The sequence below is a fragment of the Podarcis vaucheri genome (assembly GCF_965113315.1).
Source record: "Podarcis vaucheri genome assembly, chromosome: Z".
In the NCBI taxonomy this organism is placed as follows: Eukaryota; Metazoa; Chordata; class Lepidosauria; order Squamata; family Lacertidae; genus Podarcis; species Podarcis vaucheri.
In genome coordinates, this window is record NC_138758.1 from 1,003,339 (window position 1) to 1,029,388 (window position 26,050).

General features: G+C 46.3%; 1 protein-coding gene and 1 long non-coding RNA gene across 5 annotated transcripts in view; both read left to right on the top strand.

Annotated features, from left to right (window-relative positions):
- LOC309523541 (integrator complex subunit 6-like) overlaps positions 1-22,595 on the top strand; it is a 42,585-nt gene extending 19,990 nt beyond the window's left edge. Inside the window, exons 9-19 of one of the 4 annotated variants that reach the window (XR_014215443.1) lie at positions 4,049-4,181; positions 6,888-6,982; positions 7,786-7,896; positions 11,964-12,179; positions 13,474-13,597; positions 14,258-14,400; positions 14,540-14,771; positions 19,939-20,337; positions 21,064-21,157; positions 21,469-21,861; positions 22,248-22,595. Coding sequence is in view for 2 of the 4 variants with exons in the window: in XM_082207391.1 (XP_082063517.1) it covers positions 4,049-4,181; positions 6,888-6,982; positions 7,786-7,896; positions 11,964-12,179; positions 13,474-13,597; positions 14,258-14,400; positions 14,540-14,771; positions 19,939-20,337; positions 21,064-21,157; positions 21,469-21,568 (1,647 nt within the window). In the remaining 2 variants the exon portion in view is untranslated. Of the gene's footprint in view, positions 1-4,048; positions 4,182-4,365; positions 4,446-6,887; positions 6,983-7,785; positions 7,897-11,963; positions 12,180-13,473; positions 13,598-14,257; positions 14,401-14,539; positions 14,772-19,938; positions 20,338-21,063; positions 21,158-21,468 lie in introns of those variants that run through there. The other 3 variants (XR_014215444.1, XM_082207391.1, XM_082207392.1) reach the window with 3 other exon arrangements.
- Positions 10,253-10,914, top strand: LOC309523596. The gene is made up of 2 exons (XR_014215467.1): positions 10,253-10,668; positions 10,699-10,914. It is a non-coding gene; the product is annotated as an uncharacterized lncRNA (long non-coding RNA).
- Positions 22,596-26,050: the final 3,455 nt, after the last annotated feature.

The following is a 26,050-nucleotide window of genomic DNA, read 5'->3' on the forward strand; positions in this document are numbered from 1 at the left end:
AAGAAAGATCAATTTTGGGGTAAATCCTAAAAAAAGCTCAACAGCTTCAATCCCAAAAGAATCTCAATAACTTTGGTCGGCCCTCACGCATTTTCACTTCATCAAATCTGGTCCTCTTTGGAAAAAGTTTGGGCACCCCGATCTATGGGGAGTTATTGTTTTGGTTTGCTACTATACTATTCATTTTTGTGTCTTTACACCGTAGACTGCGTTTTGATCCTCAGATGAAAGGGGGGTATAGATATTTAATAAATAAAATACATTGCCTTCTGATACTTTTAATGTAGGTGTTTTTTTTAAAAAAACAACAAAACACCGGACTCTGCAGCCCTTGAACAATTATTTACCCAATCATTTGCAACTGACTTGAGTGGGAAGTTGATCAGGTCCAGAGCATTTCCCTAATTGCTTAAACAATTGTCAATCAAGTGGGCAACACTATCTCTATTATTCTTAGTCCCGTGAACCAATGGAGATTTCGTTTTAAAAGATAAGTCTGCTGGGTGTTGACAGTGTGAGACCGCCTTTTGAGCAAGGGCTGGTGATGAGTTTTCTTGCATTTGGGTTCTAAGAACATGGTTGGGTTTCCTTTTTCCTCTCCCCCCCCCCCATGTACACTAATCCGTTAGAAATGAAAAACACAAAACAATAACCACACACATAGAAAACAAATAATACACCCATGTGACTTTTCTCCTCCAATACCCGTCATCTCTTAACTTTTAAGTCAGGCATCCCCAACCTTTGGCCCTCCAGATGTTTTGGACTACAATTCCCATCATCCCTGACCACTGGGGTCTGGTTAGCTAGGGATCATGGGAGTTGTAGGCCAAAACATCTGGAGGGCTGCAAGTTGGGGATTCCTTCTTTAAGTTCTTAATTAACATTGCATCTTTGGTATCTCACCCCCAATACTCCCAATATATAACTTTTTTAAGGTTCACTTTGCAAACTTAATCTATACATATCAACATATTACCCTTAGAGCAGTGTTTTTTCATGTAAATTCAAAACTTTGCCATTCTGTCCTTAATTTCTGGCATGTCTGATACCTTATGGCTGCTGCTAAATTTACTAATTCTATAAATTCATTTAATTTACATCTCCAATCTTCCTTTGTGGGGATATTTCCGTTCCAATTCTTTGCAAGTAATAATCTCGCTGCTGCTGTGGTTGGGCTTCAAACCCACAATGGCCTTCCTAGAAGTGTAGCTCTGCAGAGCTGGTTCTAGCCATGTATGTTTCTTCGGTCTGTGAATTGGTGGTGCTGTTTTATTTCACCCCACATTTGAATCTGGAAAGATCTCCAGAGCCCCATAAGATCTAAAAAAAAATCCAAATGCAATGAAATTGGGGCTGCTTCTACAGCCTCCAACACCTGGGGTTGTTATCGAATATAGTGTGTCTTCTCCTCTTCCTCCCAAACCCACCAGTTCTTAGCAAGAACCTGTGGCTGTTTGGTTTGACCTCCCAAGGGCTGGCAGTGGAGTGGTCTGTTATTATTAATAATTATTAATTTATTATTTATTCCCCAGCCACTCTGGGTGACTTCCAACAGAACAGTAAAAACAGAATAAAACTTCAAACATTCAAAACTTCTCTAACCAGGGCTGCCTTCAGATGTCTTCTAAAAGTCCGATAGTTGTTTATTTCTTTGACATCTGATGGGAGGGTGTTCCAAAGGGTGGGCGCCACCACCGAGAAGGCCCTTGGCCTGGATCCCCGTAACCTTGCTTCTCGCAGGGAGGGAACTGCCAGAAGGCCCTTGGGAAAGGAACCCCGGCATCTGGGATGGAGACGCTTCTTCAGGTCTACTGGGCCAAGGCTGTTTAGGGCCTTTGAATTGTGCTTGGAAACATCCCGGGAGCCAGTGCAGGTCTTTCAAGACTGGTGTTATGTGGTAATAGAATCATAGAGTTGGAAGAGACCACAAGGGCCATCGAGTCCAACCCCCTGCCAAGCAGGAAACACCATCAGAGCACTCCTGACATATGGTTGTCAATCTTCTGCTTAAAGACCTCCAAAGTAGGAGACTCCACCACACTCCTTGGCAGCAAATTCCACTGTCGAACAGCTCTTACTGTCAGGAAGTTCTTCCTAATGTTTAGGTGGAATCTTCACGGCGGTTGCTCCCAGTCCCCAGTCTGGCTGCCGCATTCTGGATTAATTGCAGTTTCTGAGTCACCTTCAATGGGAGCCCCACATAGAGCCCATTGCAGTAGTCCAAGCAGGAGATAAATAGAGCATGCACCACTCTGGTGAGACAGTCTGCAGGCAGGTAGGGTCTCATCCTGCATACCAGATGGAGCTGGTAGACAGCTGTCCTGGACACAGAATTGACCTGCACCTCCATAGACAGAGGTGAGCCCAAAATGACCCCCAGGCTGCGCAGCTGGTCCTTCAGGGACACAGTTGCCCCATTCAGGACCAGGGAGCCCCCCCCCCAAGCTGCTCACACACAACAGTACTTCTGTCTTGTCAGGATTCAACCTCAATCTGTTAGCCGCCATCCATCCTCCAACCGCCTCCAGGCACCCACACAGGACCTTCGCTGCCCTCACTGGTTCTGATTTGAAAGAGAGGTAGAGCTGGGTGTCATCCACGTATGGATGAACCCCTAGCCCAAACCCCATGATGATCTCTCCTAGTGGCTTCATGTCAACTTTAAAAAGCCGGGGGGGGGGGTGGAGCCCTGAGGCACCCTGTTGTCTCCCATCCAGAACAACGCACACTTTCACTTTCCGAGGGCCGAGAGAGGGGAGGCAGGGGCCACAGTTGTGCTTCAGGCAGTGAAGATCTGATTTTAATAATAGCCCACCATCTGGACAAGTGGGGCCAATACCACTGAAAAGTGCAGTAGTTCCTTAATAGCTGTACCCCAACATCAAGGAATAATACAGTGGACCCCGAAGGTAATGTAACTTTCCAGTTGCGATTGCAGCAAACCCGGAAGTGTAGAAGTGCCCTATCTGGAGGGTCCACTGTAAAAGGGCCTATCTAAGCACTTTAAATTTTAGGTGATTAGAAGCTTTGATGCACTCTCTAGTCCAGGGGTGGTGAACCTTCAGCCTTCCAGCCATTCAGCAACATCCGAAGGGTTCCCCTACATATTGTTCTGTGGACTGGAATTGGGTTTGTAGTGAGACTGATGTCAATTAATGTGGAGCCGCCTCAGAGCCATCATAGACTCGCCTGCTGATTCATAAATGTGTTACAAAAACAACAGGAATATTACTGCTTGAATAGGCACGTCCAACTGGTAGATTGTGATCTACCGGTAGATCACTGGCTCCCTCCAAAGAAGCTCAACAACTGGTTCCCCTATAAAAGCTCAACATTTTTGCCCTTCAACCCCGAAAAACAGGGCTTTCCTCCTCCCTAAAAGAAGTTCAACAGCTTTGACCTGAACCCCAAAATAGGGGGCAGATCACCATTACTGCCCGTTTTTAACTCTATGAGTAGATTGCAGTCTCTCAGGAGTTGGCCACATAACATTCATAACATTTTCTTTCTTCCAATCATAATTACAGGGCAGATCACAGCATAGTATAGCAAATACATAAAACCCACCAATCAAACAAAGTGAATTTACAAGAAGTTCAGTCAGCTTTTGTGGGTTTTTCCCCGTCAGCTTGAATCAGAATGTCATGCAGACCAGCTGCTTTTCTCATGATCATATTAACTGGTGGTACTGTCCTGAGGTAACAGCTGCCCATAAAGGAATAAGAGTGATTTTATTATAGATAGTGTAATTATTGGACGCTTGGTTTGACTCTTGGTAGAAAGCTTTGTGCGTTGGTAGCTCTGTTCAGCCAGGAAACTTCCTTTTCTGTGTCTTGCAGGACCGTAAATGGGCAAAAAAGAAGTAAACTGCCCAGGATTCCTCCCCTGAGCCTCTGAGAGAAGGGGGAAAACAATTGCGCTGTGACTATTGCAAAAAACACATGCCACGCCACGTCTGAAAATGCCAGGATGTTTTGAATTCCTCCGAAGGCCAGCAGCCCCTTGCATGTGCTGAACTTTTGCCTTTTCCTTTGTCGTTCTCCAGGTGTTTGTGAGCACCAGCGGCAAGTACAGTGAACTGGGCCACCCCTTTGGATACCTGAAAGCCAGCACCACTCTGACGTGCGTCAATCTCTTTGTCATGCCGTACAACTACCCTGTCCTTCTCCCTCTGCTAGGTGAGTGTGGTGCAGAGTGTCTTGGTGCAGCCGAGCAGGAATGGGAGCCTGTCCGCCCGCGGTGTTTACTTGCCAGCCGTTTTCTTAGGCGGGACGGGAGGCCGGAGCGCCTCGAGGGTTGCAGGCGGCTCCATTGGAAGGAGAGGGATTTTTACACCCGCCCTCTCCCTTTTTCTCTCTGCAGCAGAGGAGGAGAGCCGCCTGCTTCGTGGGCATGTTTGACGCTGCTCACCTCCTCGACTCGTAGCTCCTTCCTTAATTGGAGTAAGGTTCAACCTCCGTTCTTTTCCCCTCTTTCAGGACGTTGGTGCCTGCATAGTCTTTTGCAGCAGCGTTGTGTCGCCCATTTTTCATTGGGCTTTGTGAGCTGGGGGCGCACATTTCCAAAGGGGGCACACGGGGAAGAAGGCATCCCAGAGAGGACTAGAATATGGTTACCAGATGTCCCTGGGACCACAAATATATGCCTCCAAGAAGCAAATGGGATTAGAACCTTTCAAGAAGTGGTCCAGGAAACAAGAACAACTCCGTATGGGGCTGTGTGTTCTTCCAGAGAGGCAAGAAATATGGTTACCAGGCGGCCCCGTTTTCCGGGGAAAGTCGCCGGATTTACAAACCTGTCCCTGGACAACTTCCACCCCTGGATTTCATTTCATGTCCCCGGATTTATATTTTAAGCGTTGTAGATTTATCAGTATGAAATGAACATTGCGTGATTGGTTCAGTGGCAGAAGACACATCACACAGGGACTTCAGGTGAGGCAAAATGGCAGGTGCCACAGCAGTGAGCAGCTGCAGAAGCCACTGGAACCAATTGCACTACCAGGCTGCTGAGGCTGCCGCCGCCACTGCCAAGGAGCAAATGACGCCCGGCGCATCAACTGGGGGAACCACTGACCTGCCCCCTGCGACCCAAATCGAGCCGGGGGTGAGAGCATCCAGCTGGCTGCCCAGTGGCGCTCCAGGGCCAGGAAAACCCCAGAGCCAACGCAGGGAGTAGGAGGAGAGGAGGAGGAAGGAGAAAAAAGAGGCAAGCCCCGACCTTGATGCGCCACTGCTGGATATTGTCTGGGGACAGATTTGTAAATCCAGGGACTGTCCCCGGGAAACGGGATCGTCTGGTAACCATAATATAGAAGTGCATGCGCCTTGAGCTATTTCTTGCCTCTCTGGAAGAACACACAGCCCCATACGGAGTTCTTGTTTCCTGAACCACTTCTTGAAAGGTTCTAATCCCATTTGCTTCTTGGAGGCATATATTTATGGTGGCTGCATTTTAAAAACACAAGCTCTGCTGAACCTGCTCTTCCGTGCCCCCTTCCCCGCAACTCTTTAATAGAAGGTTTTGGGGAAATGCTCAGGCAGGCTTCATGAATCGCCTGGGGCCTTCCAGAGGCTTTGAATTGCTTTGGTGCAGCTCATGGTGTCCTGAAGCGATCTCCTCTTGTTTCTCTGCCCCAAAAAAACCACAACTGTGAGGTTCCTCCTGACTACAACCCGTTAAAAAATTCTTTCCCCGACATTCATGTAGAAAGAATCGTACACCAGAGGACTCTATTTTTGTCTGCATCAGCCTTCCTTGTTCAATAGGTGCTATTTGTTGGATGTGTGGCCACTCTTCTGAGTGGTACCCCCTTCTGTCAAATAACTCTTGGATTCTTCCAGGAATTAAGCTACAAGGAATTTTGCCAGTCTCAATAATGGCACATGTAGGGTACCTTGTTTTGGGTCAAGCTTCTGCTGGGAATAGTTTCTCAGATACTTAGTATCATAACTTACCATACTTTTTTGTGGAAAAGACTAGGTTACTTTTTACTCTAAAACAGGCTTCTCCAAAAATCCGTTCCAGGGGCCTAATCTGGCCCCCCGGTCAGTTTAATCTGGCCCCTGTGGCAGTTTATTTTCTGGGGTAAAATACTAAAGAAACCTTAACTTCAACCCTAAAAGAAGCTCAACAACTTTGGTTGGCCCTCATGCATGTTCACATCATCAAATCTGGCCCTCTTTGAAAAAAGTTTGGGCACCCCAATCTAGGGCCTTTAAATTGTGAGTGTGGGGAGGGGGGTTATTGATTTTGGGGTAAAACCCTAAAGAAAGCTCAACAATTTCAAAAGGTCAACAACTTTGGTTGGCCCTTTGGTCGGCCTCCACAGCCCTTCACTTCATAAAATCTGGCCCTCTTTGAAAAAAGTTTGGAAACCACTGCCTAAAAGAATGTTAAAAAACCAGGGGTCATCATCTCCCCCCATTTCCATAAATTTGTGCCCCCCAAAATAGGGGTCATATGATACATGGAAAAATATGGTAAATACACACTTAAAACATTTCACTTTCAACAGTACCACAGAATTAATAGTTCAAAGTGTGGGCTCTCCCCTTTGCATGGGATTGTAAGGGAAACACGGAATGTGTTGACTTCAGAGGTCTTCAGACTGAGCACTGCTGGTTCCCTTCATTCAAAGCTGTGATTATTACTCTGCTAAGATACAGCTTAATTTTTGGCTCTGTGGATCCCTTCCGCTGCCTGTGCCAAAACTGGATATATAAGGAGGAGAGAGGCTAAAGAGAGAGAAAAGCCCATGGAAGCATAAAAACTCTCCAGATTGTTGTTCTCAAGGGACATTCCCGCGGAGCATGACTCTGCTCGGATACTATGACTGGAACATGGGGCATGCGGGTGACTGGTCTTGTTTCTCCTCCATGCAGATGACTTTTTTAAGGTTCACAAGCTGAAGCCCAATCCAAAGTGGCGGCAATCTTTGGACAACTACTTAAAAACCATGCCTCCCTACTACTTGCTGGTACGTACCTCTTGCGAACTCAGTGGCCCTAAATAAATGAATTGGTGGCTGGCTGTCCTTGGCAGAGCGGTTTTTACGTGTCTTCTGCTGGAAACGAAACAGACCACAGGCCAGGGTTCAAAAACCAAAAATGCTTTGCAGCTTAGCACGACTTACTGGCCCCTCGTCCTTGGATTGCTAGCCAGCGCAAGTCCAGCATTCTTTCGGTTCTCCCTCCTCCCCTTGGGAATACTTCTTTGCTGCGACTGGCAGTGTGGAAAAGCTCCTAGTGAAGCCCTCCTCTGCCCCCGGATAAATCTCATTTAACAAAGGGCTGGGCTGGGGAGGAAGCTGGGGGGCGCGGTGGAAGCGGCAGAAACCTCCCTCATCGCTTGGGCAAGACGCCGCTGTGTGGACTTGTCATATCCCAGTAATCAGGGACTCTCGCCTCTGTGTGGAATCAGCTGGTGGCGCCGCACTGCAAAGCACCACACTCGCAGTGTAGCCCGATGCCCGCCGGCGAGCCAGCTGAAACCCACCTCGCTTCCCAAAGCGTCAATGCCAAGCTTCCTCAACCTCGGCCCTCCAGATGTTTTTGTCCTACAACTCCCATGATCCCTGGCTAGCAGGAGCAGTGGTCAGGGATGATGGGAATTGTAGTCTCAAAGCATCTGGAGGGCCGAGGTCGCCTATGCCTGCCTTAGCTTGACGTAACACTGATCTGCGAGGAACTTTAAAAAAACAACGGAAAAACTTTTTTTAAAAAAGAAAAAAGAATATTTTTGACCCTCTTCTTACTCTTTTTTGTTTTGTTTTCCTTATAGCCGTTAAAGAAAGCCCTAAGGATGATGGGAGCTCCAAATCTGATATCAGATAATTTAGATTGTGGACTTAGTTACAGTGTTATCTCTTACCTTAAAAAACTCAGCCAACAGGTAGTATCGACAAAACCATTGCAATCAGAAGTACATTGATGATGATGACTATGATGATGATTTGTTTTATTTTTAGTGTGTTTTGCTCTGGTTGTATAAATGCATTGCTTAAGGAATGTGTCCCCCCCCCCCCCCGTTTTTTGAGATGGGTAAAGACTGGCCTGCGTTTCCGTTTTCATGTAAGTCAGGCTTCCTCAACCTTGGCCCTCCAGATGTTTTTTACCTCCCAACTCCCACGATCCTGAGCTAGCAGGACCAGTGATCATGGGAATTGTAGTCTCTCTTTTTTAAAAAAAAATAAAATATTTATTTATTTATTTTGAAATATAACAGTAAAAATGAAAAAGAAAAAAGAAAAATACAAATAAAAACAGTTAAAAACATACATTTTTCCTTTTACTTATTTTCTTTTAACTTATTTCCCGGACCTCCTCATACCTCCCTTTTTTGTATTCCACTTCAATTTATTGGTTCAGCAAATCCTTACCATTAGATTTTAACCCATTTATAAAAATCATTACAGCTAGAAACCCCTTAGTTGCTATCCAACATCATTCTATCATTCATTAATTTTACAATATTTCTGTAGATAGTCTTTAAATTTTTCCAGTCTTCTTCCACCGACTCTTCTCCCTGGTCTCGGATTCTGCCAGTCATTTCTGCCAATTCCATATAGTCCATCACCTTCATCTGCCATTCTTCCAAAGTGGGTAGATCTTGTGTCTTCCAATACTTTGCAATAAGTATTCTTGCTGCTGTTGTGGCGTACATAAAGAGAGTTCTATCCTTCTTTGGCACCAATTGGCCGACAATGCCCAGAAGAAAGGCCTCTGGTTTCTTCAAGAAGGTATATTTAAATACCTTTTTCAATTCATTATATATCATTTCCCAGAAAGCCTTAATCCTTGGGCACGTCCACCAAAGGTGAAAGAATGTACCTTCCGTTTCTTTACATTTCCAGCATTTATTATCGGGCAAATGATAAATTTTTGCAAGCTTGACTGGGGTCATGTACCACCTGTATATCATTTTCATAATATTCTCTCTTAAGACATTACATGCCGTACACTTCATACCTGTGGTCCATAACTGTTCCCAGTCAGCAAACATAATATTATGTCCAACATCTTGTGCCCATTTAATCATAACAGATTTCACCGTTTCATCCTGAGTATTCCATTTCAACAGCAAGTTATACATTTTTGACAAATTCTTAGTTTTGGGTTCTAGCAGTTCTGTTTCTAGTTTTGATTTTTCCACCTGGAAGCCAATTTTCTTATCCAAATTATATGCCTCCATTATCTGATAATAATGAAACCAATCTCTCACTTTGTTTTTTAATTTATCGAAACTCTGCAATTTCAATATGTCTCCTTGTTCCAAAATTTCCCAATATTTCGGCCATTTGGCCTCCATATTGAGCTTTTTCTGAGCCTTCGCTTCCATCGGTGACAACCACCTTGGGGTTTTATTTTCAAGTAGGTCCTTATATCTTATCCAGACATTAAACAATGCTTTCCTGACAATATGATTTTTAAATGCTTTATGTGCTTTGACCTTATCATACCATAAATATGCATGCCATCCAAATACGTTGTTAAAACCTTCTAAATCCAAAATGTCTGTATTTTCAAGAAGTAGCCATTCTTTCAACCAGCAAAAAGCTGCTGATTCATAATAAAGTTTAAAGTCTGGCAGGGCAAATCCACCTCTTTCCTTTCCATCAGTTAATATCTTAAATTTTATTCTAGGCTTCTTGCCCTGCCAGACAAATCTAGAGATATCTCTCTGCCACTTCTTGAAACAGTCCATCTTGTCCACAATTTGCAATGTCTGAAACAAAAACAACATTCTAGGCAATACCTTCATTTTTATCACAGCAGTACGACCCAACAATGAAAGCTTCAAATTTGACCAAATTTCTAAATCTTTTTTCACTTCAGTCCAACATTTTTCATAATTATCTTTAAATAAGTTCCCATTTTTGGCTGTCATATTAATCCCCAAGTATTTCACTTTCTTAACCACAGTCAGACCTGTCGGGAATTGTAGTCTCAAAACAGTAGGAGGGCCGAGGTTGAGGAAGGCTGATGTAAGTGCTGGTGGTGGGGCTGCTGGAAGAAGTTACTGAAGAAGAGGAAGACAACAATTCAGCTTACTTGTCACGTGTTCTTAGTTGTTTGCTGCTAATGAGCATTGCAGTCAACATTGCGGATGATTTGAAAGAGTGGCAGCTGTCCAATCTTATGTGGCTAGTGGCCAAAGGCCTCCTGTCTTCCTGAACCCAGTTTTCATAAGGGCTACCTAAATCTGTAACATCAAAGAAGTGCTATTCCAGGGATCAGCGGGGGGGGGGCGCATGAATGAATTCCTATGCCCCACAAATAACCCAGAGGTGGATTTAAAACAAAAGGGCACGTTCTACTCATGTCAAAACACACTGATTCCCGGACTGTCCGCGGGCCGGATTGAGAAGGTGATTGGGCTGGATCCAGCCCCCAGGCCTTAGTTTGCCTACCCATAGGCTATTCCAGGCTTCCTCAACCTCAGTCCTCCAGCTGTTTGGGGGACTCCCATGATCCCTAGCAAGCAGGACCAGTGGTCAGGTGCGATGTGAATTGTAGTCTCAAAACATCTGGAGGGCTGAGGTTGAAGAAGCCTGTGCTATTCTTTCCCTTGCTCAAATTCGCCCTTTCCCTGTGGTATTTAAGAAACGCGACCAGTGCTTCTTCCTGTTCTGGTTTTGCCTAACATTAAATAGAGTAACCAGTTGTTACCGAATTTTTCCGTGTATAAGATGAGGTTTTTTTGACCCAAAAATGGGGTTCAAAATTTAGGGTCGTCTTATACATGAGTAGTGCTGAGCAGGCAGATTTTTTTTGGCGCAAGCTTGTAAGCGGTGATTGGCTGCTTGGTCATTTGTGGGGGGCGGATACTGAAAATGGCTCACCCGCCAGAACGCAGCGCACAGCCACATGCGTTGCTCGCTATTTTCGGCATCCACTCCCCCCCCCCAAACAATGAAGAGGCAAATTGGCGCTGAAAATCTCAGGCTTCTGCTTCGTTCCGGCGGGTGGGCGATTTTTGGCATTTGCTGCTTGATTGTTGGGGGAGGGGATGCCGGAAACTGCTCACCTGCCGGAATGTGGCACACAGCCGCTTGCGTTGCAGCTGCCCGGTTGCCGCTGTTAGCCCTCCCAATCCCGTTGCTGTAGCCAATAGACAGCTGCCCTTTTCACCGCAAGCAGGAGCATGATTGGCAGCAAGCCGGACAGCTGATAGGTGGTTTCTGTGACGTGAGCGGTTGTGCACTGCCTTCTGGTAGGTGAGTGATTTTCGGCATTCCCCCCACATAGTCCTCGCCCCAAAGCTCAATCCCCCCCCCTATTTTCTAATTTTGAGGCCCCCAAAAGTCTTATACATGGGGGCGTCCTATAGATGGAAAAGTGTGGTAAATGCCGGCTGAAGCTTTCTACCTTCCTATGGACAAGGAGGATGGAAAGATTCAGCTCACACACATTTTGGAGAGCTTGGAAACTCAAGTGATGAGTATCATGCCTGCAGTTCTAGAAAATCGGCCTTCCCTTCCAGGCGAAGCATCTTGAAATACTCACGCAAGGGCCTTATTGTCCAGTGAAAATCAAGTCCACTGGTGGCCTATTTGGCCCTCCAGCTGTTTGGGGACTACAATTCCCATCACCCCTGGCGTGTTTTGACATGAGTAGTATGTGTCCTTTTATTTAAAATGCACCTCTGGGTGATTTGTGCGGCCTGCCTGGTGTTTTGTGACATGAGTAGAATGTGCCCTTTTATTGAAAATAATCTCTGGGTTATTTGTGGGGCATAGGAATCCGTTCATTCCCCCCCCCTCCAAAATCTAGTCCGGCCCCCCACAAGGTCCGAGGGACAGTGGACCGCCCCCCTGCTGAAAAAGCTTGCTGACCCCTGGAACTCTTTCAGCATGTAGACAGCAGGCTTGGGTTGCCTTTTGACACGGCCAGAATTTGCTTTACGCTAGAGTCGTCTGCACTGCTGTTTGCTTAACGTGCCGTGTGCTTTTGTCATAGACGAAAATCGAGTCAGAGCGGATCATAGGGTCGGTGGGCAAGAAAGCCCCGCAGGAGACTGGCATTAAAGTGAAGAACCACTCCAGCGGCCTCTCCCCGATCCAGAACCGGGATTTCAAACAGCTTCTTCGAGGGATCTCGGGGGAATCTCCACTCAGGCTGTCTGAAACAAGCGCGAAGGAATTTGCCGGCTTCCACATAGGGCTCTTCAACAAGGTGGGTGTGGGGTGACATTCGCTCAAGCATATGAAACGGAGTCATCGTCAGGATTGAAAGAAATGAAAAAAAGGGGAATGGAGGGGAAGAAAAAATGGAAAGGAAGGTGATTTTAACCAGTTGTGTCCAAGCTTTTTCCAAAGAGGGCCAGATTGGATGGAGTGAAGGGCCGTGGGGGCCGACCAAAGTTCTTGAGCATTGTTTAGGATTGAAAGTAGTTTAGGTTTTTTTAAGATTGAAGTTGTTGAGCTTTTTGAAGGGCTGGAGTTGTTGAGCTTCTTTGATGATTCAAGCTGTTGAGCTGCTTTTAGGGTTTTACCCCAAAGTGGAGCTTTTTTTAGGATTGAAGTTCTTGAGGTTTCTTTAGGGTTGGAGTTGTTGAGCTGCTTTTAGGATTGAAGTTGAGCTTTTTGGGGGATTTTATCTCAGGAAATAAACTGCCACAGGGGCCAGGTTAAACCAGCCAGCGGGCTGGATTGGGCCCCCGCAACGGACTTTGGACATGCCTGTTTTTAACTTTATGTAGTGTGTCTGTAAGGAGGCGAAGGCTTTATGGGAAATGATTTATTATAAACTTTAAAAAATGTTGAAAATAAACATTTGTTTAAAAGAGACACCAGAAGCCTTCTTATTAAGCATTGTAGGTAATGAAATTCATAAGCAAGATAAAAGCCTTTTTATCTGCAAGAACTGCAGCAAGGATATTATTAGCCCAGTGGTGGTAGGGTTGCAAGAAGTTTTGTAAGGTGGACTATCAATTACAGTGGTACCTTGGTTTACAACCACAATCCGTTCCGGAGGTCCGTTTGTAAACCAAAACAGGTTGTAACCCAAGGTGTGCTTTCGCCGATGGGGCCTCCCCCCAAAATTTGTTTGTAATAAAAAAAAGGGGTTGTCATCCAAAAAATGGTTGCAAACCGGGAACTGCATTTCAGGGTTTGACGTGTTTGTAATCTAAAACTTATGCAAACCAAGACACCACTTTTATAATTTAAAAATGGTTGATTGACAGGATTTAATAGTAATAATTATAATTCCAAAATGCAGTATTAGATAGTAAGTGGGGAAACCATGAGTCAAGGAGGAGGGAAGTCTCAGGCTGTTGCTGCCAAAGGTTTTCTATATTATATAGCAATTGAATGTTACTTTGAAAATATTTGCAAAAACTAATAAAAACTATTATATATAAAAAAAAATTAACAAGGTGGGTGTGACATGGTGCCAAGGGGGAACAAACTGCTTGCTTTGCAGCTTCCATCTTCGCAAATGATCTGTTTTGTTTGATGACAAACAGGATCTGAAGCCACAGGCTTACAGGAACGCTTACGATATTCCTCGCCGCAGCCTTTTAGACCAGCTGACCCGCATGAGGACGAACCTGCTGAAAACACACAAGCTCATTCTTGGCCAAGACGAAGGTGGGTGCCGTGTTGCTGTGGTACTGAATTGAGGTTGAAGTTTGGTTCCTTTAGGTCAGGGGCTGTTAAACCACAGTCCGTGGGCCAGATCCAGCCCAATCGCCCTCTGGATTCGGCCCGTGTATAGTTCTGCAATCACCGCTTGGATCAGCATGATCCCCATTCCCCCCCCCCCATTTTGTTTTCGGGTGCTTTTTTTGCAATTCCCCCCCTGGATGCTCCCAGCATGCTCCAAGGTTTTTTCCTTCATAACCAATGATCAGATCTCGTTGAAATTTTACACAGAGGTCAATAAGAGGATGAGGATTTCAGGAAAAAATGCACCAGTACTCAAAAGATTTTATAAATGCCTTTTTATGGAGAAAAATAAAATAAAACGTACATGTGCTGAGGGTCTCGAGGTTTTTGAAATTTTGAAGTACTATAATTATTATTATTTTTGAAATTTTGAAGTGCTATAAAATTTAAACCGTTTGAGATAGAGGGGAAAAATTTAAGGCGATTTCTTTCAACCATAAGGGAAGAGTGTGTACACCAAGTTTCATCCAAATCCCAAGATGGTGGGTGACATGACCGCATTGACATGACGTGGAATGAGCCTTTAGGGAAGTTTCAGTCTTCTGGAAATGAAGTGTGGTGTCCTTTCTGTTTCTGCTGCAGACTGCCTTCATAGTGTTCCTGTGGCTCAGATGGGGAACTACCAGGAATATCTCAAGATGATGCCCGCTCCTCTACGAGAAATTGACCCAGACCAGCCCAAAAGACTCCATACTTTTGGGAACCCTTTCAAGCAGGATAAGAAGGTAGGCCGATTTCACGGGGTCCCCTTCCCCCCGGCAATTTCTCACGGCCCATGAGTGAGTGGAGTTGCCTCTTTCTTACAAAAGAAGAAAAAGAAGAACACTGCGGGTTGTTCTTAACGGGTGATGATGTGTCTTCCAGGGCATGATGATTGATGAAGCAGACGAGTTTGTCGCTGGTCCTCAGAACAAAATCAAGCGCCCAGGAGAGCCCAACACGCCAGCTTCTCTGAAAAGGAGGCGCAGCATGTCCCCGCTGCTGAGGCGGTCCCAGTCTCCACCAGCGATAGCCAACCATGTCAGTGGGAAGGGCCCCCCTTCTGCTTCAGGGGCACCCGCCAACACCACCCTCAAAGCCATGCCAGCTTTCAATGGTAATTTGTGCTTAGCCTCCTAAAGGCTCCCTGAGCGATTGCCGTCTGCCTCTTCATGTGCTTTTGACAATGTGTGTACTTCGGTGAAACATGCATTTTTTATAATTTTTTTATTTTGGTCTTGTGTGCACTGAGGTTTTCTCTTCTGGAATCATTTTTATAAGCAGAGGAATTGAACTGTTTGACGCTATTGTAATAAAACATACCCAGAAGCACTATAATAAATAAGCAAGCTAACTTACTGAAACAAAACTCCCCCAAGCATGCTCTGGGCAGCTTCCAACAAAAGATTAAAAGTACATTAAAAGATCAGTCATTAACAACTTGCCCAAACAGGGCTGCCTTCAGATGTCTTCTAAATATCAGGTGGTTGTTTATTTCCTTGACATCTGACGGGAGGGTGCCATCACCAAGAAGGCCATCTGCCTGGTACCTTGTAACCTCGCTTCTCGCAGGAAGGGAACTGCTAGAAGGCCCTCAGCGCTGGACCTCAGTGTCCAGGCCAAATGATGAGGGTGGAGACGCTCCTTTAGGTCTACTGGGCCGAGACCGTTTAGGGCTTTCAAGGTCAGCACCAGCACTTTGAATTGGGCCCAGAAAGGTACTGGGAGCCAATGTAGGTCTTTCAAGACCGGTGTTACGTGGTCTTGGCAGCCGCTCCCAGTCCCCAGTCTGGCTGCCACATTCTGGATTAATTGCAGTTTCCAAGTCACCTTCAAAGGGAGCCCCACGTAGAGTGCATGGCAGCAGTCCAAGCAGGAGTTAACTGGCAATACAGTCTGTGGGTAGGGAGGGTCTCATCCTGCGTACTAGATGGAGCTGCCCTGGAGACAGAATGGACCTGCACCTCCATGGACAGCTGTGAGTCCAAAATGACTCCCAGGCTGCGCACCTGATCCTTCAGGGACACAGTTACCCCATTCAGGACCAGGAAGTCCTCCATACCAGCCTTTCCCCTGCCCCTGAAGAACAGGACTTCTGTCTTGTCAGGATTCAACCTCAATCCATTAGCCACCATCCAACCTCCTCCAGGACCTTAACCATCTTCTCTAGTTCCAATTTGAAAGAGAGGCAGAGCTGGGTATCATCCGCATACTGATGAATGCCCAGCCCATACCCCCTGATGATCTCTCCCAGCGGCGTCATGTAGATGTTAAAAAGCATAGGAGCAGAGGCACCCTGCAAGTGAGAGCGCAGGGGTCTGAACACTCGTCCCCCCCCACCACTTTCTGGACACGGCCCAGGAGAATGGAGTGGAACCACTGTATAACAGTGCCCCCAGCCCCTCTAGACGGTCCAGAAGGATGTTATGGTCGATGGTATCAAAAGCCGCTGAGAGATCCAGCAAAACTAGGAAACAGCTCTCTGTTGTTGTTTTTTAAAATAATTTTTATTAAATTTCATATTTCCAAATTAAACACATCAAATCAATTAGTCCAAATTATAACAATACATATCATATAATCCAATTGTTTTCCAAATTGTAAATTTTTCTGGGGGGTACCCATGCTTCTTGATTGGCAGGAGTCTAATCCTCGAATATTTGTTCTGCTTCCATATTAAGAATGATGTTTCCAGTCTCCTCTTCTCAATACTTGTCATTACTCATTTTCCTTTCCATTTTCCTCCGATATGCTCCGCAAGTGGGTTGAAAAAGACAGTCTTATTTGTATTTCTATGTGGGCTTTGTGCTGCTCTCTCGTAAATCACTCTCCTCCAACAGTCCTTTCTGCTCGAGCGAGTAATCACCATTTTTGTCGTTCCGATGAAATACAGTCTAGAAACTCGCTCTTTAGCTTTTTCGACCTGTTGCATCGTAAATTAGTCTTTTTGCAGGCGGGCTGCCCTTCCAGTTCGCAATCTCCTCGAAAATAATATATCTTCAGCTCGCCCTCCACAAGACCAACTCCAACAGCACAGGTCTCTTATCAAGTTTCCATTCTTACTGCGTCACAAGAGAGAGCCCTTCTTCTTTCCAAATCCTTCACAGAGTAAAACCTTTAAGTTCATATTATTCCCACACAGCTCATTTTTAGTCCCATTTGCCAATTAATTACTGTGATGGATCTTCTAAGAGGGAGGGTTATTAGTTAATCACATAGAGCAAAAGAAATAAAAAGTCGTCCCCCCCCCCCCAGTTCCGGCATTCCAATCCACATACCATATTTGTAGTGCTTTGATGTAATCTTCTGTCTCAGTCCATCTCAGTCTTCTTCCTTTCAGTGGTAAAATTGTTAGCAGATAAAAACCTCCTGCCTCTCTTGAAGCATGTGCGTTATCTTTCCCTATTTTTTTTTCCTTTTAAGTAACGCAACTAGTTTCGCTCCTGGAAGCAGCTTCGGAGGAGTTCTGAGGCCCGCCGAGGGTTGTGCACCCAGTGCCTCTCCCCCTCCTTCTTCCGAACTCGGGGGTGATTTATGGCAAGAGCGGGTGAAAACGGCATCTCTCCCCCCTGGAGAGATGGAGGGAGACTGATTTACTCCCCATAATCAGCCTCTAATTACCTCGTGCGAGCTGGATAGATGTTAATATCCGCCATCTTCCAAGGCGCCCCCTAGCGGCCCCTGAGCTAGGAAACAGCTCTCACCTTTGTCCCTAGCCCACTGGAGATCCTCGACAGGCGCGACCAAGGCAGCTTCAGTCCCATGGTGAGGCCTGGATCCTGATTGGAAGGGATCCAAATGGTCTGCATCCTCCAGGCGAGCCTGGAGTTGTTCTGCAACCACCCACTCAATCCCCTTGCCCAAGAATGGAAGATTTGAGACTGGGCGATAGTTGGCCATATTGGCCGGGTGCAAATATGATTTTTAAGAAGCAATTAAATGACTTCCTCTTTCAGTGGTCCTCACAGAGGGAAGCATTTGCCACCCAGTGGATCCCATTGCCCAGCCCTTCCTGGCTCGCTTTTATGAGCCAGGATGGGCAAGGATCAAGGAGACAGGTGGTTGGTTTCACTCGTCCAAGCAAGTGGAACAGATTGGAATTAATTCATACAACTCGACTAGACAGGACTCTTAGCTCTCTCCTGCCCCATCCCTGATCCCACAGTGGAGTCTATCCCTTTCTGAATCTGAGCAACTTTATCTGAAAAAAACTTTCCAAAATCGTTGCAGGAGATCTTGGGGTCTTTCCCAGGCCCCGGTGGCAAAGGTGGTTCCGTGAAATTGTGAACCACCTGAAAGAAACCACCTGCTGCTGTTTTCTGCAGATGCAATAGAGGCGGCGAAGAAAGTCCTCTTTGCTGTCGCTATCGCCACTACCTGTGTCTGGTCCGATTCAGAATGTGTTTCCGCCACCGGCGCTCTAGCCGTCTCAGCGATTGTTTCATCACATGCAGCTCTGTGGGAGACCACGGGGCTGTCCAGGCTCCATGCAATCGGAGAGGGCGCTTCAGAGCCAGGCGGTTGATAACCCTGGTTAACTCCGCATTTCAGTGGCCCCCCAGGGAATCAGCTGAAAGGCCATCAGCATGGCATAAAGCACCCCCTACCACTCTCTGGAAACCATTTGGATCCATTAAGTGGTGGGGGCGGCCCATCCAAATCAGTCGCACCTCCTTGCAGAGGGGAAGGGTTGCAGAGAAGTCCAAGTTATCTGGCCACAGCACTTCTTTCGTTTCACTTTTACTTAATGTCAGATCACCCCTGTCACTAGAGGTGAACACCAGGTCTAAGGCATGTCCACGGCTATGAGTTCGGCCAAACTTATTCAGGGACAGCCCCATGGAGGCCATGCTTTCCACAAAGTCCCGAGCGGCCCCTTGTAAGGTCGTGTCAGCATGGATGTTAAAATCCCCTAGGACGACCAAGCTAGGTGTCTCCAGGAGAACATCTGCCACGACCTGAAGCAGCTCAGGCAGGGAATCCTTGGTGCAGCGGGGAGGAAAGGCATCCTGCATTGCCCCTATTGCCTAGCTTCTGGAACACACAGAGAACTAGGTCTTCCCAATAGGGCGCCCAGTGCAAACCAGTGACTCCCTAAAAACCACTATGACCCCCCCCCCGCCCACATGACCCAGGTTGCTGTGTGTACAAGAAACCTGGTGCACAAGCAGCGGCAAGGACAGGTCTGTCTGCTTCATCAAACCAAGTGTCCATCACACATGCCAGGTCAAGTCCTTCAGCCACGCTCAAGTTGTGGGTGGCAGCAGTCTTGTGAATCATTGACCTGGCATTGCACAGGTCGTGTGGGTCTCCCTTGCTGATTCCACTATCCATCCGGTCATGATGGGGTCTGGTCTTAGTGTAACTCCTCCTCCTGTCCGTGAGCACTGAGATTGGGCATCCCAGAGAACACCCCCCCCCCCGTGTAACGTGCGCCAGCCATTCTGTCGGTTGGGCACACTCCCTGGCAACCCTGACCCTCTCCCCTTAAGAACCAAATACAAACTATATAAAAAATAGAAACTAATTTTTTAAAGAGAAGGGTTGCCACTGATGAGCCCACAAAAGGGGAGCCTGTTCCCACCTTGATGGAATCCCAGAGCTGAATTTGTAAAGCAGTGGTGGCCCAACTTGGCCCTCCAGCTCTTTTGGGAGTACAACTCCCATCATCCCTAGCTAACAGGACCAGTAGCTAAGGATGATGGGAGTAGTAGTAGTAGTAGTAGTAGTAGTAGTAGTAATCATAATATATAATAATTTATTATTTCTACCCCAGCCCATCCGGCTGTGCTTTCCCAGCCACTGTAGGTGGCCCTTTTTACGCGTTGTTGTTTTTTAAATATATATTGTTTGTTTTATGTTGCTATGGCCATTGGCTAATGCAAATAAAGTTTATCTATCTTTCTTTCTAGGCGGCTCCCAACCAAATATTAAAAACACAATCAGGGGTGGCCAACTCCCAAGAGACTGCCATCTACTCACGGAGTTGAAGACTGGCTGTGATCTACCACCTTTTTGGGGGTCTAAGTTGTTGAGCTTTTTTTAGGGAGAAGGAGACCCCTAAGGGGTTCAGGGAGGCCCTTTTTGGGGCATTCAGGTCAAAGTTCCTGAGCTTTTCTTAAGGAACAGGAAGTCCCTTTTGGGGGGTTCAGGTCGAAGCTGTTGACTTTTGGGGGGGAGCCGGTGATCTACCACAGACATCCACTGATCTGCTGGTTGGGCGTGCCTGTGATACAGCGTTGAGCATTAGGAAACTTCCCTAAGAGAGCTCTTTCTTCTGGCAGATGCAAATAGCAATATGGTCCCAGATGGCAATGGTGAGAAGAAAGCTGAACACTTCCAGTCCCTGGACAAGCTGGGAGATGGGCTGCCTGTGCCCATGATGGCCTTAATCCCCCCGCCCCCAGCAGCCCTGATGGATGACGACCTGCCCAACGAGGTGGACTCCCTGTCCGGTGAGCTGAATTGCCTCGGGGAAGACGGATTGGACCTCAGGCCTGTCGCCAGCTCCCTGCTTCACAGACCTGTCAGCTACAGTGTGTCTTCAGGGGACCCAAAACTCCTGCCAGGATCCGCACCCGGGACCACACCCCATTCGGTGAAAATAACGCCCAGCATGTTTGAAGGGAGCAACGAAGTGATCAAAATCAAAGTGATGAAGGAGGTCCGGAAGCCCGGGAGAAGTGAGTGTTGGAGAGGGGGCTGGGTTGTCCGAAGGGAGGTCCTGAGTTGTTCCCACCAACCCAGAAAGAGCGCCAGGGCAGCCAAAAGTCGTCTCTCACCTTTTCACAGGTGTGAAATGGGAGGCGGCTCTGATGAAGCTCATGGTATTTCAGTCTCCACCGCTATCATTTATTGCAGGGACACTTCAGTTCCCGGGAGGGTGGGGGGCGTTTGCTATGGTGCCAGTCTCGCTTGGCACCTTTTGGAATTTGTGAGGATCCCCTTTCTTTTAGAGTTGGCAGAAATGTAATTGTAGAGTTCGTCTGTAAATGGCAGCAGCTGCCTATCATAATGGAATTCACATTTAGAAACCTGTGGAACGTGACCACGAGAGAAAGTGATTTGTCAGTTTGGTGTGGGGTGCTGTTACAAAGGGAAGAGGAGGAAATCGGTGCTAGCAGGAGAAAATGTATTTTCTCCAATGAGGAGGGTCAAGTCGAGGCAGCAGACTGACTCATTTATCTCCAGGCTTGTCGCATGCGATCCTGCACAAACAGCTATGCCCCAGGAGAGAAGAGGAGTGGCCTTTAGGAGGACACTGAGGGTCTGAAAAGGGCAAAGATTCCACCATGGGAGAGTTTGAGATAGCCACTGCTTGGAAGCACAGGGCAGGGTTGAGGGCAGAATTCTGATGGTCTTACCAACGTTACCATGATCTCACGTTTTGTTTTGTTTTTTAACTGTAGATTTCGAAAAGATTTTCTCTCTCCTTGAAGAAGTTCAAGGCCCTGTTGAAATTCAAAAATATTTCATTGAATTTGCTATCAAGGAAGCAGCAAGGTTTGTATCCAGATGGCATGTTCAAAGCTTGAGCAGATATGTGCATGTGTTCTGATAGTGGCCTGTTTGCTTCTTGCCTGTTGTGCTGCATGATGTTCTTTGAAACCACTGCCTTTGATGGTGGGAGGAACCTCTTTTGCTTGTAGGTTGATGGGACTTAACATTCCAAGCACAGGAGGGTGTGTGAGCCTAGGCCCTGCATATGTTCTGCAGAGTAATGCAAAGGCAGTTGTTTGTTTCAGAGGGGGAACTTGGAACAGAAGTGCAAAACCCACATTAAATTGCTCCCCTTCCCCCCCTCTTTCTCTTAGGTTTAAAAAACGGGTGTTAATTCAGCACTTAGAGAGAATACTAGAGGAAATAGAGTTCAACAGCCTGCACAACAGAGTTAATCATGTCAACAGTAGATAATAATGCCCCAGCAAGACGAGTGCATGGGCCAGGGAGAACAAGTTTGCTGTGTTGGAGAGGAGCAGAAGAGGATGTGGCAGCAGCTGCCCCTGGCAGTCAGGTGGCTTTTCTGTTGGAGTCTGAGAAGAAGGGTGGAGTTTTTATGCTTGCAAGCCTCTCTCAATGGAAACTGAGCTGTGACCTTGATGGATTTGCTGCAGGGGGTCTGGCGTCCTCCCTCACCACCTCACATTGAAGGGCCTGATCTGCTCAATGGGCTGAAGAAAAACACTCAGTGCTGCCCTCTGCCGCAGGTGATGAGAATTTACTCATTTGAACCTTTGTTCTAAGACACTTTTTAAAGAGCTGCTTTAGGCAGCAGGTCAAATCTGGTAAAACAAAAATGCATACGTTTTATCTGCGCTTGTGTTGGAGAGAGCCTATGTTCAAAAAGGAAAAAAAAAGAGGAGAGAGAGAAATCCCTTCGTGATGGTAGTGCATGTTGCTGCTACAGACACGAAGGCAAAAGTTTCTGAGAACTGGCAGCCGACCCAGGCATGAGTTTTCAGGGTAACATTGAATTTGAGAGTAAAGCAGCTGCTGAAACTGGGTTGAGGAAAAGTGGTCAAGAGGCCTGTGACTGCTGCTCCTGGTAGCCGCTAAGCAACCTACCTCAGCCTCTCTTCTCTTTTGTCTGCAGACTTTATGAAAGCGCGTGCCTGAGGCTCCCCAGGTCCTGACTTCAGTTCTCTTTCATCTTGTGAGGAGGACGGAGACTCTTCACGTGGACTTGGCCTTGGAAGCGCTTAGAAGGATACTTTGGGGTTTTTAAAAAACAAACAAAAACAATCCCTGTCCCCCAAATATTATGTGTGTGTGTGTTTTACTTTTTAAATGTTCATATGAAAAGAGATTATTTTGGACAGTGTTGTTTACCAGATCCTTAATTTGATATATCAAACAGAGTGTGTGTACGTGTGTGTGTATGAGAGATGAATTTTTTTAGCACTTGTAAATAATAAAAATCATTTTATGGTTTCCTAAGAAATGCCTAATCTGAATGAGGTGCTGATGAAGAATCTCTGGTAATCCCAGTTGCCTGCAAGCACAAGAAACAAAAGAACAAAAGACCCCAAACACAGAAGACCCCCGCTGTTGTCTTCCCTCCTTCCTCCAAAAGACCACTTTGACTCTTGGAATGCACATTTCTTCTTTGCAGGAGGAGCTGGTTCACATGGTTTGCTTTGACTATAGTTGCCACCTGACTTTCCACATTATGTTCTTCAGTCACTGGCAGATTGTCCCTTTGCATTCCATGGTGGTGCCAGGAGTGGGGTGACTCCTTCTCCTTGCCTTGGATGCTAATGACTTTTTGTTTGGGCCCTTCAATGGGATACGAAGCTCCTTACATTAGGCCCAGTCTTCCCTGCTTTGAAGCAACAGAGCTTCAGTTTTGAATTTGAGCAGCTGCCACAGCACTAGTTTGGCTCACATTTTATCTAACCCTTGATGAGGGAAGCTTCTACTGTATGTTCCCATCAAGAAGACTTGCAACTCCCAGGTGGAAGCATCCCAGATCCGAAGAGCATCCTCTTTCCAGTTGGGAATAGGGGCTGCCTCTTCTACACAGAGGAGAAAAGGCTAACTACAAACAGGAGCAGAAGGAGATCTGACCTAGTTCTGGCAAGGGCGGCCCAAGCACGTTCCCCTTCCAGCTGCTATTATAGCATGGGGGTGCAGACCATGACCTGGGTTTGGGGCCTACATAACTTGCATTTCAGCAGGAATGGTGTCTGATAACTGACCTTTCTGCCACTTTGTGTTGGTACTTTGATACACTGTGGCCTGACTCTGATGCTGCCATAAACCCCCTACTGTCCCAACCTGCCAGCTCTCTGTTGGAAAGACTTAATGCAGAGAGTGTTTGAAGCCATGCTTTGAGTAATCTTTTAAGCTGCACTCCGTGGCATTGACTGACTTGCTGCTTTGTAATTGCTGGCTGAGCCAAAATTGGATAAAGGAAAAACCCAAAGGCAAGAGATAAGCCACTGCGATGACAAAAGACTTGACATTACTCATCTGGTGTGCTGATTCCAGGACAGCTACACAGCAGTCTTCATAAGTCACTTCTCAGATTTGTTCTTCTGACAGAGCATGATTCCCCCCCCCCCCCGGCGCCCTTTTGCAGTGGGAGAGCGCAGCCTTTTGCAACTGATGACCCCCATCAACTCCAGCCAGCACACAACCATATTGTGCATGGACTGATGGGAGTTGTAGTCTTAAACAGAGGCTGGAGAAGGACAAGGAATGGTGAGGAGATAAAGGGAAAGCAAATGAAGACCGGGGCCCCTGTTGTAGTGACTTGAGGCAACACTACTGAAGTACATTTTCATATTTGCTTGATTTACCTTCCAGAACCCTATGTGTGAACAAGCTGGTGTGTATTTCTCTAGCAGAAGCCCATTCCCAATTTGGTCTAATCATGAGCAGAACCTTCTAAAGATCTGAGCTGCTCTCCCATTTCATGGCCATTGGCCATGTGTGCTTTTGGCTAAGGATAACCTTGGCTGACAGATTCTGGTTGTGGACATAATTTCTCTGAAGCTAGGTCCTTTTGGGGGCTCATCTTGTGTGAACACAATTTGCCAGTTCTGCAGGCTGGTATTGGCAAAACAAGGCAGGGCTCTCCCTGGAATCATGATAGAAGACACATGCACAAAACACATACCCATGTGAGTGCTAAAAATAAAACTCTAATTGTGTAGTTTGTCTCATTTTCCTGCACTGAAGTAATCTTCAGCTGCTCTGCTTTGCCCTAAACATCTCTAGGGAGGGAAGGGGAGATTCAGCAGGCGGTAGACAATGGGAGTTGAGACAAGTCATTAAGATGTCACCTGTGTAGATGACCAGTTGCAGGGGTTTTTATTTTGAAGTAGACTGTCTAATGCACATCTGCATTTTGATGTTGCCTCATGCACAGGTGCGTCTGCCTGCTCTCTTTAGCTTTAAAAATTCCTAATTTCTTAAACTTTGGAGAGGCATCCTATTAACCATGCTGGCATGTGAAAGCTGACAGCCTCCGTGCTAAAGGCCTCAGACCCGAAGAAATTGGGACCTCACTTCTACTAAGTGTGATGGGAGCAAGGAGGTCCTGTGGCAAAACACAAATTTGGGTACTGCAGAGTACACCTCTGCTTAAGTAAATTGGTGACAAAATATTTCAAGATTTGCAGCACATACCCAACTAGCTGTGAGTCCAAATTCGAATCATTCATGTGTGCAGGTCTTATTTTTACAGCCACCACCACCATGCATTATCTTTGAGAAAATATTTACATGAGGAATACTTGATTACCCATTTTTTACCTGTAGACAAACTTGTTTAAAGCAACTTTGGAACAAATAAGAAGTCTGGTTTAGATTGAAAAACTGCAGCTTACACCTGTCTTCAAAAGGCTTCCATAAAAACTTTCTGCTGAGGAACAGCATATGGCTGTCCCCGTGCTCCTGGACAAGAGTTCCCTCCTCCCTGACCACTGGCCAAGCTGGGTGGAGCGGATGGAAATTGCAGTCTCAAGAGAAAAGCAGGTACCACATCCCTGATTTATCAGATTGCTAGTTCTCAGTGTGGAGTATGGAGTAACTACTTGCATGCTGGCTGTTATTGCTCCTTAGCTAATGATGCTAACTAATGAGTTGAAACAGATTTTAAATTTAGTAAGCAGAGTTCATTGGAATTACTGGCTAGGCAGACAATTTCAACTATGTTAAAATTTACTTGCTAGGCAAATTACGTGTATTCTGCATGGCTGCTTGCCATAATACAGTGGTACCAATACAAGGGAGAGGCATGTCGCAGAGAAAGGGTTGGTGTTGCTATCAAAACACAACCACTACTTTTATCCCAAGAGACGGGAGAGCTTTACAATAGCAGCTCCTTAGAACTTCCTCTCACCTGTGGGTGTAAACCAGGGGTCAGCAACCTTTTCCAGCCATGGGCCAGTCCACCGTCCCTCAGACCATGTGGTGGGCCAGACTATATTGGGGGGGGGGAGTGAACGAATTCCTATGTCCCACAAATAACCCAGAGGGGCATTTTAAATAAAAGCACACATTCTACTCAAGTAAAAACATGCTGATTCCCAGACTGTCGACGGGCCGGATTGAGAAGGCTATTGGGCCACATCTGGCCCCCGGCCTTAGGTTGCCTACCCCTGGCATAAACAGACATGGCCACAGCAATCTAATTTAGCTGCTATTTATAAAATTCTAGTGGGTGTCTCAAATAGAGGAGCTGCTCCTATGCCACTACTTCAGGTTAAAGCTGGAGCTCTGCCTGCCTCAATAATCTCATACTGAAAAAATCTTACGTATTCAAAAGAAGTTGCCAACTCAGATGGTGGTAAGTAATGCTAGCTTTTCAAAAAACAGGTAAGCTTTTTGTACAGAGAATTCAAGTCATGGGCTTCTAACAGTAGCACTAGGATTCAGTTGCTTGCATGC